Genomic DNA, 12872 nt, shown 5'->3' with positions numbered 1-12872 from the left:
GGGAAGGAGTTGTGTTCGGCTTTATGCCAGTAAGGTGTTTGTCAGCCAGGGGAATTCTCCACGGGTCATTTGTGGCCAGAGTTTGCACCACGTGAGTGGCTACATGTGACCAGATCGTACCAGAGAATCCAGGGCTCCGTGCTCTGTAGAGAGAGAGGGCTGTGGTCCATAGGCAGCACTTGAATTCACCAAACCTCAGCTGACGTTGGTGAAGGGTTTTGAAGACTGAAAGCGTTGTACAGGAGTTGAGTGCGCTAATTATTAAAGAAAAACCACCAGCCATCACGAGAATCCAATTTCCCTCCTTGTTTCAGGCAGGGCTTCTAAAGAAATGGCCCCCAATTCTGAAGTGTAAGTGTGTGTCTGTGTCTGTGTGTGACTGACTTCCACAGGGCAGGGAAGCCTGCCAGCACATCGTGCTGACACTTCTAGTTTGCTCTTTCATATCGGGATGCAAAAGGTTGACTCTGTTCCCTCAGGAACAGCTCTTATAGATTGTTATTTTCCTCTCTGGTATATTTTTTTTTTCTCCCCTTCTCATCTTTCCTGATTGAGTGCACCAGGGCGTAGAAGGCTCAAGAAAAATCACCATGAAATGTTTGAGGAAATAGCTGGACTCTTAGTATTGATCAGTTTTGGTAGTATTGGGTATTTTTTGAGATGCTCTAACCTCCCACGGGAGAAACCAGCCATAATCTGCTCCTTATCCCCGGAGACTCTGTTTGCAGCAGCTTTGGCACTGAAGTTTCATTAATTTTGCTGTGTTCACTCGAGTGCTGTTCTCCTTCAACTGGGAATTACTCAGAGGTACTTGTGGTTTGGGGCGATTCTTTTCTGAAACAAAATGCTTTAAGCCTTGACCGTAGTGCAGTTGAAATCTCGTGTCTCTGTTTTCCTCATGCCCTTTGCGTTTCTTGTCTGTTTAGGTTGCAGGCTCTTCAGGGCTGGGACCGCCTCTCGTGGGGCTGGCGCAAAGGGATTTCAATAGCCTTTGGGGGGGTGTTTTCACAGTGTCCGCACAATAGGGATCGAATCTCATTTGGGGCCTCTAGCACTACTTGAATGCGGATAGCGATGGTGGTGATAATGCGGTTGGGATTTCTTGGTGAATTTTTTCCTTCCCTCTCACCTTGCTGTTCTAGAACGGACTCCAACCATGTTATGGATTTGCAGCTTCCAAAGCCTTCAGTGGGAGGCGCTAGCACATACCTGACAGCAGGCGTTGATCTTAGACTACATTTTCAAAGGAGCTTCCGTGTGCGCAAAAAAACAGTTCTACTCACAGAATCATTTTGCATGTACATCTGCCCACCTGCCTTAGGTGCTTATCTGGCCCCGTCTCCTTAGTATCTGAGCGCCTATCCTCACAGCACCTCTGCGAGGTGGGGCAGGGTATTTGTCCCCGTTGTACAGAGGAGGAATTTTAGGGACAAGAAGATGAAGTGTCTTGCTTAAGGTCACCCAGGGAGACTGTGGCACAGCAAGGAATTGAACCTGGGTCTCCCGCATGATGAGTTAGCTCCCTAGCCATTGGCTGACCTTCCCCTCTGTACACATGCAGCCTTGTGCATGCAGAAAATCATGGCTGCTGGCCTCATTCTCCTCTCTCCTATGCAGGTGTGAATCGGAAAGAACTCCGCTGAAGCAAATAGAATGACACTGGGATAAAAGTAGTGAAACAAAGAGGAGGATGGAGCCCAGTGTCTGGAAAAACGGGGCCCTTGCTTCATCGTTATGGTTGGAAGGGCTAGTTCCAGCATCAGCAATTCGGACATGTTTACACTGCAATCAGAGGGGTGGTTGTAGCTCGGACAGGCGTAACTGCGCTAGCTATACCTGCACTTGCAGAGCTAAAAATAGCAGCGGAGACATGGTGGCATGGACACCTGGTGCAGGCTGGCCATGCAAGTATGGACGCAGGGTTCCAGGTGCACTTGTGATATTTATAGCCATGCTGGCTAGATGAAAGCTAGCGTGGGTATGCCTGCCTGCCTGCCTAAGCTGCAAGGACACCTCTGATTGCAGTGTAGACTTAGTCAAAGTGCATGCGTTGTCCTTGTAACCAGATGTTCTTAAACTCTGCTGATAAAGACAGTGAATGAAGCAGGGGGAAATCATTCTTGAGAGTAACAGTCTACAGGAGGAAATGTCATCCAGTGATTAGATCAGCGACGTGGGGATTCTACTCCCGCTTTGTGTCTTTTGGCGAGCTCATTGTCTTCTCTGTGCGCCTCAGTTTCCTTACGTGTATCTTCTCCCATATCTCCTAGCAGAACCGTATCTGCCTCGTTGGGGAGGGGGTGGCGGGGGGTTTGATTAATGAATGGATGTGTGTGAAGTGTTTGGAGATACTCAGTGCTTCGGAAAAGCAAAGTCCCACTCAGAGAGGGACCTTTAGGACAAGGACATCATGGAAGTTTTCCAACTCGAAGAACAAAATCTCCTCTGTTAAGAACACTTGATTTGAGCTTCCTCGTTCTTTCTGGTCCCCAGCCCTGTGTAACGTATCCTAACAAACCCCGCTACTGTTCTCAGCCGCTTGGCTGCTGTTCAGCCCGACGAGCCATCGAGGGAAGGGCTTGAGGAGCTGCTCTGTCTGGGGTTGTTTTCTGATCTCCCCCTCTCACTTGCCCTTTCAGGAACAGAAGTTTTGCCAGCGCTATGACCAGCTGATGGAAGCCTGGGAAAAGAAAGTGGAGCGCATTGAAAATAACCCCCGGCGCCGTGCCAAGGAGAGCAAAGTGCGGGAGTACTATGAGAAGCAGTTCCCAGAGATCCGGAAGCAGCGGGAACTGCAGGAGCGCATGCAGAGGTTAGAGGAGAAGCGGTAGGAAGAGGCTAGGCAGCCTTTCTCCTTTGCCTGTAGGGGGCTCGGGTTCAAAGATGGTTTTAAATGGCTGGGGGTGGCTCCCGGGTAAACAAGCCCCCTCCTTTTCCTGCAATGGAATAACTGTTAGATGCACAAACCACAGAGCCCCATGAACAAATAACTTGGCTGCTTTCTCCCCAAGGGGGATCAGCCTAGCTCAGACTGTCTACAGAGGAGGAGGAATTTCAAGAATCCAGATCTCCATTTTTCCTGTGTTGTTAATTTCCTGGCTGGCCACATCATAACGCACGGAGTTAGTTCCACACTCTGAACATCTGACTGGGAGAGGGTATACCTAGTTTCATACTAGGAGGCTCAAATCAAGGTGGACAGACCCAGTCTAATTATTTAGTCATGTAGATAGTTAAAACCATATCTAGGCTTTGATCTAGGTATGTGCACAGAGGCCAAGCGTCTGCAGAACGTGTAGAAATGATTGCAAAAGATCTGAAGGTGTTAAAGGTGTTGCTCTCTCGCTCCATTCATATGATCAGCATTGTCCACCACCACTGCCATCCCCACAGCTCATTTACCTCTCCTCAACTCACTTCATCTTCAGAAGCACTCTGAAGGTCAGGCTGTTCCAGAGCAAAAGGAGGAGCAGCTGAGCAGGCGATTGTTGGCTCAAGAAGCCTTAGCAAGTCAGGACCCAGACTGTTTAGTGTGGTGCCATATTCCGTGGGAGTTTTACCATTGACCTCAGTGCGAGCAGAGTTGGGCACTTGTAAAAGTCCCACCCTACAGCTTCTTTGTCTGTAGCTTTTCTAAAAATGTGTGTAGTCAAATCAAAGAGCATAGGCTCTGTCCGTGAGTTTAGACCCCATGTTTAGATCTTAGCTGCTTAAAAAGAAAAGCGTTTAAAAAAAATCTAATATTAACAGGCAGGTTTTTCAAAAAAATTGTTAATGGAAGCTTTCTTTGTCTGGGTCTAAGCATTTCCCTGCAGCATTTGCAGCCCAATCACAACTGCAGTGGGCAAGATGACCTGGAGCTGAGCAGAAGCAGAAGTGAAACAGTGACTGGTTTATCGCAGTGTTCAGGATGAATGAAATACAAAACTATGGTGGAAAGTCATATGGATTGTAAATATTCCTAGAGTTAATCGAAAGGCTTATCTACATGGAGATGCCGCGTGTGGCAAGCCAGGGTGTGAATACACAGCCCAGTAGCCTGCCTGGCCCTCCGTCGCCAGGTGGACACTGCTCCTGCGCACTGGAAATTCCCTAGCGCGCTTTGACACACGTTCCCTAGCACGCTGCAGATTTACACGCTGGCTTGCCGCACGCTAAGGGCTTGTCTACACCACGCAGCTTTTAGTGACAAAGATGTGTCGACACAGCCTTGCCGCTAAAAGTCAGCGTGTGTCGACGCTCTTTTTCGGTACTTTGTCGGCACTTTTGCTGACAAAATACTTCCAGCACCACGAGCGGCGTTAGCTTTGTTGGCAGGAGCGTGCTCCTGCCGACAAAGCCGTATTCACACTGCCACTTGCGTCGGAAAACTTTTGTCTTTCGGGGGGGGGCTTTTTAAAGTACCTGTGAAAGACAAAAGTTTTGTTGACAACTTTGCACTGTAGACAAGCCCTGAGTCTCCAGGTAGACACAGGAAAGGACATGGGTTGGGTTGGGTTTGGTTTTCTTTAATTGTAGGCCCCAATCCTACAAGTGCTTGCGGTTGGGTGTGGTGCTCACTGCTGGGACTGCTCCCAGTGGAGTCAGTGGAGCTGCTCCTGGTAGTAAGCACTACACCCAGGAGTGAGAGTTTACACGTTTGGATCCCATGGATTTTTTTAACCTGGGTCAGCTCTGAAACATGGAGTTTATGGACTGAGCATGGTGCTAGTGTAGGTGAGTTTTGGAGTTAAACGGACAGCCGCAGAACGGCTTTGCAGTCAGGCAGCTCTGAGCCATGTGTGCGATCCCTTCCCTCTCGCCTCCAAGGCAGGCTGTTTCCTGTTTTGACTGCGCCGCCTTTCGGCTGCGAGGAGTCCCGGGAAATGATGGCGGCGCGGTGCCAAGTACAAGACGGGGCGTACATTTTTCAGTGTTTCATTGCCATTTCCCAGCAGGGTAGGACAGAGGGGCAGCGGTCTCTCCATGTCGGCCGCACGCAGCGAACACGAGGTGTCAGAAATTATTGATGGGCTCTCGGAACAAGAGGTGAGACCAGGTCGCCGTTTCTCCTTCCCTTTTTCCCCACCCGCCCCATTCCCCCTTCCCTCTGGGGAACTCAGTGCAGTCACAACAGACCCCGACGGTGGAGCTGGTGCCGACTTCAGTGAACGCCAGGCCGGGCTGTGTTTAGTAAACATTGTCATGCGCAGAATGTGATTCCCTGACGCTTCTGATAGGACCCTGAGCGGGGCTTGGGAGTGTTAGCAGAATCTGTGAGAGCAAGCAGCAGCCCATCGGAGCGCCCCTCAGTGCTGACCTCATCTCCCTTCCCATCCTCGGTGCTGGGAAGCAGCGGGATCTTTTAGAGGAATTCAAGTAATGAAATAACAGTCAAGGTGGCAGGGCATTTTTTGCACTCAAATGCATCTCAGGCCATCAACTCCAGCCGGTCATTATTCCTACAAACAGGTTATTCTTTTAAACTGAAATAGGGAGTGGGGGAACAGAACCCCACAACAGCACAGGCTTCTGGATAATATTTTAATGGGCGATGCTGTTTCCCGAAGGGGATTCCTATGGGATGAATGGTTTGTACATCAGCCAGTCAGATTGACTCTCTGAGTGCTCTGATCATCGCAGGATGTCCCAGCAACATTGGCTTCTCCTGAATCTGGTTTTACGAGGGTTCCGCTTGGCTGGCTCTGGTCGCAAACTGTCAAGAGTGGGTTCGTGCTTGGGAAGAGACAGCAACTGCTGCCCAGCAATAGCTGAGCTGTTTGCTGCCTGTACTTGCTGTGCCCTTGGCTGGGAGGGAGTTTGCTTTGACCAAGTTAGAGGCTGACCCATGAGCTTAGTTCTCCGAGGCTGGGACAGATAGGCACCGTGCTTCAATTCGTTCTTCACAGAGGGGGCCTGATGCGCTTCCTGGCACTGATCTCCAGGAACTAAAGTACTCAGCGAGTGGGCCCATAGCAAAGGGTGGTAGCTAGTGCCCCATTGTAGAGAACATTTCTGCAGAGGTGCGAGACGGAGCAAACAGCTGGGATGTGCATTATGCCATTCCACCAAGCTTGGGCTATGTCTATACTGAAGCCGGGACACGGCCCAGCTGCAGCGCTTCGGTGTAGACGTTCCCTACGGCAACGGGAGGGGTTCTGCTGCACTTAATCCACCTCCCCAAGGGGCAGTAGTGAGGCCAACAACAAATTCTTCCATCAACCTAGCGCAGGCTGCCCCAGGGGGTAGGTCAGCTTCACTGCCTCACTCGGGGGTGGAGTTTTCACACCCCTGAGCAAGGTCGCCGGGTTCACCTAACGTTTTAGTGTCGACTTGGCCTTAGATAGATCCTTAGCTGTTGTCTGAGACCAGCACCAAACAGATCAGAGATCTGATTCGATGCTGCTCATTCGGGGCAGGTCCATCGTGAGCTTAACTGGTGCTAATGATGTCATTACACGTCACGGCTCTGATTATTAAATTTTGTTGGCCAGCCTGTGTTTGTCCTGGCCAACCCACTCACTTCGTGAGAACTGGCGCTTACCTCTCATTAAGAGAACATCCTTGAGAGCTATAAGCATTTTGAATGTCATCAAAGGTGTTGCCAGAGTGAGAGGCGTTGCTGTGGAGTCTGAGGATGTGGGAAGCTAAGAGGAAGCGACTTTGTGTCAGTCAGAGTGCCATGCCAGACAGCTGTAACTACTGCTCTTTGGATCGGCATGTACTCCCATCCTCTTCCGTGCTAGGATGTGGAGTTTGTGCGTGAATTTGATAGTGAAGCATCAAGACTCTTTGCAGAGTAAGAGACTCTGGCTAGGTTTACACTTCTCTGAAGTCTTAGAAGTTCAGCGTTCTCTGAAATATTGACAGCTGGTTACAAATCAAGATCAGAACATGCCACTCCAGAGCTGGGCTTCCCCGGTCCTTAATCAACGAGGGCCAGATTCTGAGATCCTTACTCACGTTGAGTTCGGGTTTGACACCGGGAAGAGCTCCACTGAAGTCAATAGGGACTACTCGTGAATTTTGCTGCTGTTAATAAATTAGAGTACGGGCATCAGAATCTGCCCCAAAGTGTTTAACAGTGAGCGGGGGAAAGGATTACGGCACAGCAATAGGCTGTCACTTTCGGTGGCAAAGCGGAGAATCTGCTGTTTGTTTAAACATCTAACGTGGCAATAAGAAATGGTTGTTGGGATGTGCCGTGAATGGACGAAGTGGCCTTTGGGAGAATGTCAGACGTGAACCTGACTATAGATTGTGTGTTTACCGAGTGGAAATTAGACCCACTTAGTAGCAAATACAGAGTCTAAGAATTGAGCGTTGTGTGGAGAAGTCCATTCAGTTATTGCCTCCAGTGCTTTGGAGACACTGCCCGTTTGAGTTTCAAACCACACTGAGAGCAGAAGGGAAGTGGAGGAGGGTGTTAGGGAAGTTTTCATAAAAACAAAAGATTCCCATGGAATGAGACTGGCTCCAGACCCATCTTTTCCACCCCCGACCCCTTCAGCCCTCCTCCCCATTTGCAAAATAACATTCAGACCAAGATATTTGCAAAACTGGACCCACTCCTGCTTACATCCAAACTGTGCAGTTGAGATTTGAGCCACTCTTTGTGTGATTTTATAAAATCCAGACCTGACTGACAAGGGCTTGCAAACCCCCAGCGAGCCCTGATTTTGCCTGTCTCTAGCTGTGTGCACAGGGGTTGGTTTCCTTGGGTCAAACATTTTTACAATGTGTCTCAAGAGCCTTTTATTTCCAAAGGGAAGATTAACTGTTTCCCTGCTGAGGGTGACAGCTTCTTTCAATATTTAATTTAGGGTTACTCCAGCAATAAAGCTGTCTAGTGCTTGCCTTTAAAGTCTCCTGTCCCACAGCCTGTCCTTTCCCTATGAACATCTGTCCCCTCTAATTCTCCCCTGGGCTCTGTGATGCTGATGAGAACTGTCCCCTTCGCTTTCTTTCCCAAAGAACCTGGAGAAGCAGATGCGCCAGCTAGCCGTCATCCCCCCCATGCTATACGATGCTGACCAGCAGCGCATTAAATTCATCAACATGAACGGCCTGATGGACGACCCCATGAAGGTGTATAAGGACCGGCAGGTGATGAACATGTGGAGCGAACAGGAGAAGGAGACCTTTCGGGAAAAGTGAGTGGACTGAGAAGTGGCTGACCGTAGCCAATGGGAATCGGGTGTTGGGAAGCGTGGTGTACGGGCTGGATAACGACTTGAGCACTGGGCCCTGGGTTGCGCCAGCAATATGGTGGTAGTGGAAAGCAGTGGTAGATTCTGTGATGACACCCTGGCTACCAGTGCATGCATAGCAGTGTGTTTTGGAAGCTGAATTCCTTGCAGTAGCTTGAATGGCTGCTGGGCTGTAGACAGCAATGACTGGTGAATCACAAAGGTTTTTTAGAAAAACTCTAAATGGTGGTATCTGTGCCAGGCAGTCTGATAACTTGGGTGAGACTGAACCTAGAAAAAAGGACCAAGGTGCAAGCCAGAATATGCCCAAGAGGAGCCGATCTAAAGGTTTGGTTTGGTATGGGGAGCCATTGGAATAGACACCCTGCTTACGAAAGGGGAAATGCATACTTTGAACTAGACAAGGTCACTGGGCTCATCTCATCTCAAGCCTTATCTGGAGAGGTTCTTTGGAGACTTCCAATCTGTCCTGGTTTTCTTCGTGTCAGGAATACCTTTGATGGCCTTCCTCATAGTTGTTACTTCCACACGCAACTGAAGCAAGCAATTGCAAAGACCCTGTGTTATTAGCCTTTTTAAATATATGGTGTCTCCCAGGGCATCAAAACTGCAATATTGCACCTGGAATGGTGCATGAGTTAATTATTTTAAGTAAAATGTAAGGAAAATGTAAGGATCAGACCTGGTTAATGACGCTAGAAGATTCCATGCATGACTGTTGCATCGTCCATGCACGATGGTTTCATTTTTGTCAGGGTGGGCCATCCGAAGTGCAAGACGCACGTATAATACAATTTACAGACATTGACAAAACTCAGCTTGCCCTGACTTCAATCTCTCCAACCCATGAAATTGAATGGGACCCTGGGTCCTGCAGTCGTTCATCACCGGCACACTCAGGTAAAAATAGGGGACCCTTGTAACTTGTCCTGGGATCAGTTTAACCAGACTTACTCAGAACTTAAGGCAGATTCCAGTTCCGTTCAAGTTGGACAAAGGGTCAGGTTGCTTTATTTTACGCCGACCTCGGCGCTTGTCCCCAACTTGGCCTTGTGTAGTGCCGGTAGAGAAGTAGAGTGTTCTGTTGTTATTATCGGGATTACAACTAGAAGCCCCCGTTTGCCCTTATTGTGCTGTGCAGAGGCACCATGGAAAAAAACAATACCTGCCTTAAAGAGCACAGCATGGAAGTATGGCCCTGCCTGAAGACAATCAGGGTCCCTTTGACAGCACAACTCGCCCATGGGACCAGAAGTCTGTCTGAGTGTTAGCAGCCTTGCGAGTGCTGACTTTGAAGAGGCCTATTGTTGTTTGCATGGCTCTGCTCTGAGTATGAAGTCATGCATATTTATAAAACTGCCGCAAAACCAAGTTCCTCGAGCAGCCATTTGTTTATACGTTTAGTACACGACAAACAGCCTCAGATCTGTGATGTGATCCCACTTTGTTAAAGTGTCTCGGATTCTTTTTTAACATCTCAGTTTCTCCTTTAGTCACATGCCATAGAAGAGCTCTCCAGGGTGTGGTATTATATTTGTATAGATTCACACGTTAGGATGCGTGATGTAACAGCCTGCAGCTGCAGATGGGTAATGTTTAAAGGGGTCTTTATTGTAAGCTTCCAAGCGCTGCGTTCCCACTGCTCCATCCTCCGCACTAGCCACCTCCCACGTGCTCAGTGCCCCCATTTATGTTCCCTTGTTGCCCCGGGAAAGCCATCTGCTGGCTGCAGCTCTGACTAGCTCCCGCTCTGCTGCAGTCATTGATTACACTGACCATCCTTAGGGCAGTCTGAGTCCGGATTCTAGTCTCACTTCAGCACATATAAAGCAGCAATAGCGCCACCCAAGTCAGCAGTGACGCTGGGATAATAAAGCTGGTGCAGTTAGACCAGAATCAGGCTCTGTGTCTGTGAAGCCTTGTACGGACGTCGATCGTTCAAACCTGACAACACCCTTGTGAGTTAACCAGTGACCTTACACGCTCAGGGAAACTGAGGCAGGGAGGTTCTGACTTGCCCAACGCCGTACAGAGAATCGGCAGCTGAACCAAGGTCTGGAGCTGGACTTCAAGCCTCACGTATGTTTCATTAGAACGTTCGGCCTCTTAGACCTCTGCCTTCCATCAGAGAGAGCAGCCAGCCCATACTGTGCAGTTGTTGTCTACAGAGAGTTTTCCCGAGGCAGAGATTTTACCGATCCCGTAACGCTGAGTCAGACGTGTGACTGCATAGGAGGCCCTCAGGAAGGTTTGACTTGTGCCATGCTGGGTTCTGTCTGCTGTCAGAGAGCCGCTCGCTCTGGGAGCAGCACAAATCCAGCAAGGGGCACTTCTGGGCCAGGGTCCATTGTGTTGAACTCCCAGCTGAATTCCCATTCCACTGCATTCCACTATGCTGAGGCTAAGGGAGCAGTTTTGTCGGGGGGAACCCAGGCAAGGTATTTTGTTTAAACACAGACAGTCCTTAGCCATAGCTTTGGCAACGCACCAGTTTGTTTTTCCCTTGCATGCCAGGAATAGCGTATGCCAAACACTCTTTAGTCCTGTCCCACTAGTTAAAGAGGAGGGGTTGGTTAGAGGAGCTGTTGCTTTTGCATTGTAGGCTCTCTCCCTGCTGGAGGTGCAGCCGCTCAGAGGCGCTATTAGCTGCTCCAGCTGGGGTCAGCCTGCTGACACCGTGTGTGTTCTGCAAAGGGGGAAAGCCCCTCCAAGCCTCCATCGCCCTGTCAATCTCTTGGGTAACTCAGAAGCCTGCGAACTACTCGCGTTGTCCTGCAGTTCCAGCAACAAGCTGAAATAACACATGAAAGGAAGCTGTTTCCCCCATCTGGGGTTGCGCTGTTTAATTACCGACTGTGCTGTCTTTAAACATAGGGGGGAGAGAGAGCGCATTAAAAGCCAGGCTTTAACAGACACAAGTGATGATGCATCTGTTCAGACAGGGTTCGTTAGCTGGCAACATTTGGAACCCTTTGTCCCTCGTAGTTTGGGGTGTTTCTTACAGTAGCCAGCCCTCTGCCATGGCGGCCGAAAGGTGAGAGGAAATAGGGGTGGTTTATAATGGCTCACAGTTGCGTTCAGGTGAACTTCCCATGAAATAGTTTTCTAAGACCCCATTCCCCACCCGTAGCCAGTGCCGAGGTAACGTGGCACCAGCCATTCCCCACCCGGACAGAGTGCCAAGGTAACGTGGCACCAGCCATTCCCCACCTGGACCCAGTGCCGAGGTAACATGGCACCAGCCATTCCCCACCCGGACCCAGTGCCGAGGTAATGTGGCACCAGCTAGCACATTCTGTTCTCTGCACCAGGAGATGTTTTTCAGACATGAAGCTGTTAAATCACAGTGAAACCTGCACTAAGGATCCTTTCCTACAGGCAAACCCCTGCCTTGGGCAACCACTTCAAAGGATGTCCAAGATTCCCAGGCCACGTTTGCTCAGCCTTTGCTTAAGGATCAGCCCGTTTCTTGCTGGTCACTTATATGTCTGCAAGTCCGACTCCAGACATTAATTCCATGTTCCCTTAGCACATCATTGCCAGCTACCAAGATACTGCTCGGCAGACTATGCTCAGTCTTTTCTCGTCCTTCCCCTTCTCAGGCCAGATTGGGTCTTTGCAGCTGCAGGCTGGTATTCTTGGCATCAGAGCTCTGGGCTCAATTGCAGCATAAACCAAGCCGCAGGTGGTGGCGTCACTAGCCCCTAGATTCTTTGGTAGATCATCCATCATTGTAAGAATGTAGAAGGGGAAATCTCATGATCATTTAAAGCCATGGCTCCTAACCTCTCTTGGCACCTCTATCAGTTCATCAGAGTATGGGGGAAATGCATCTGTGGAGGGTGGCTGAACTGCATAGCCGATGCATCCCTAGCTTCGCAGACCTACAGCCGCGTGCCCCTCACTGAAGGGGGCAGCTGCCCAAGCAGAGTAGCTGTGTGTGGTGGGGAGGGGATTGTTCCAAACCCTCCTTATAAGAACACCCTGCACCATGCCTGCTGTGTGAGCTGCTATGGTCAGCACTCACCCCGATGAATGGCAGGCAGGCAGTGATGGCGTGATGGCGCCCAGCACAGGGAGGGATGGAGGGGGACACCCAGGACACACCAGAGCCAGAACCCTTGGGTGCTAGCACCGATAGACTTGTTTGGTGAACCCCTGGCTCCATTGAAGTCAATGGCAAAGCTCTCATTGACTTCAGAGGGGTCAGAATCGTCACCTCTTGCCTTTCTCAGGCTGGGTGAGCGTTTGGGTCTTTTACTGGAAGGGGCTGAGTGAGTTTGACGCTCTCCCAGGAGCGCAGCTTCCATGCGGCTCTCACTTCTCCCAGGGGACTTCTGACCAGCAGCTGGTCCTGGTGGTGCCAAGGCATTTTAATCATGCTTAGTGATTTCCCTGTAACTTCCTCGCAAAGGGAAAACAAATGAGCCGTTTCAAACTCCTCTCTCTCCTACGCTTGGCACTTAAAGGGAATCGGTTGCAATCTTCTGCCTCTCTTTCCTTCGACGGGGCTTGAGAGAGAGGCTGGCATGAAGCGGAGTAGTTGTTAGGCCTTCCTGTCGTATGTGATTTAGCTGATTGCTGAAGACTGTTCCATGGCACTATCTGTTTCAAGATACTGAAGCTTTTTGTCCTATTTCTTCTCTCTTTCCCTGCCCTGCTATGCAAACCTGTGGAATAAAC

The 12872-nt window shown here is 49.8% G+C and overlaps 1 protein-coding gene across 1 annotated transcript in view; it reads left to right on the top strand.

Annotated features, from left to right (window-relative positions):
• The window catches only part of NCOR2 (nuclear receptor corepressor 2), a 392352-nt gene that overhangs the window by 254570 nt on the left and 124910 nt on the right, over window positions 1-12872 (top strand). Inside the window, exons 10-12 of the mRNA XM_024196814.3 lie at window positions 2640-2812; window positions 4938-5028; window positions 7954-8132. Of these exons, the coding sequence (XP_024052582.2) occupies window positions 2640-2812; window positions 4938-5028; window positions 7954-8132 (443 nt within the window). The remainder of the gene's footprint in view (window positions 1-2639; window positions 2813-4937; window positions 5029-7953; window positions 8133-12872) is intronic.

The sequence above is a fragment of the Terrapene carolina genome, unplaced genomic scaffold (assembly GCF_002925995.2).
Source record: "Terrapene carolina triunguis isolate 2854851 unplaced genomic scaffold, T_m_triunguis-2.0 Scaffold234, whole genome shotgun sequence".
Classification (NCBI taxonomy): Eukaryota; Metazoa; Chordata; order Testudines; family Emydidae; genus Terrapene; species Terrapene triunguis.
This window is presented reverse-complemented; position numbering and strand designations above follow the sequence as displayed.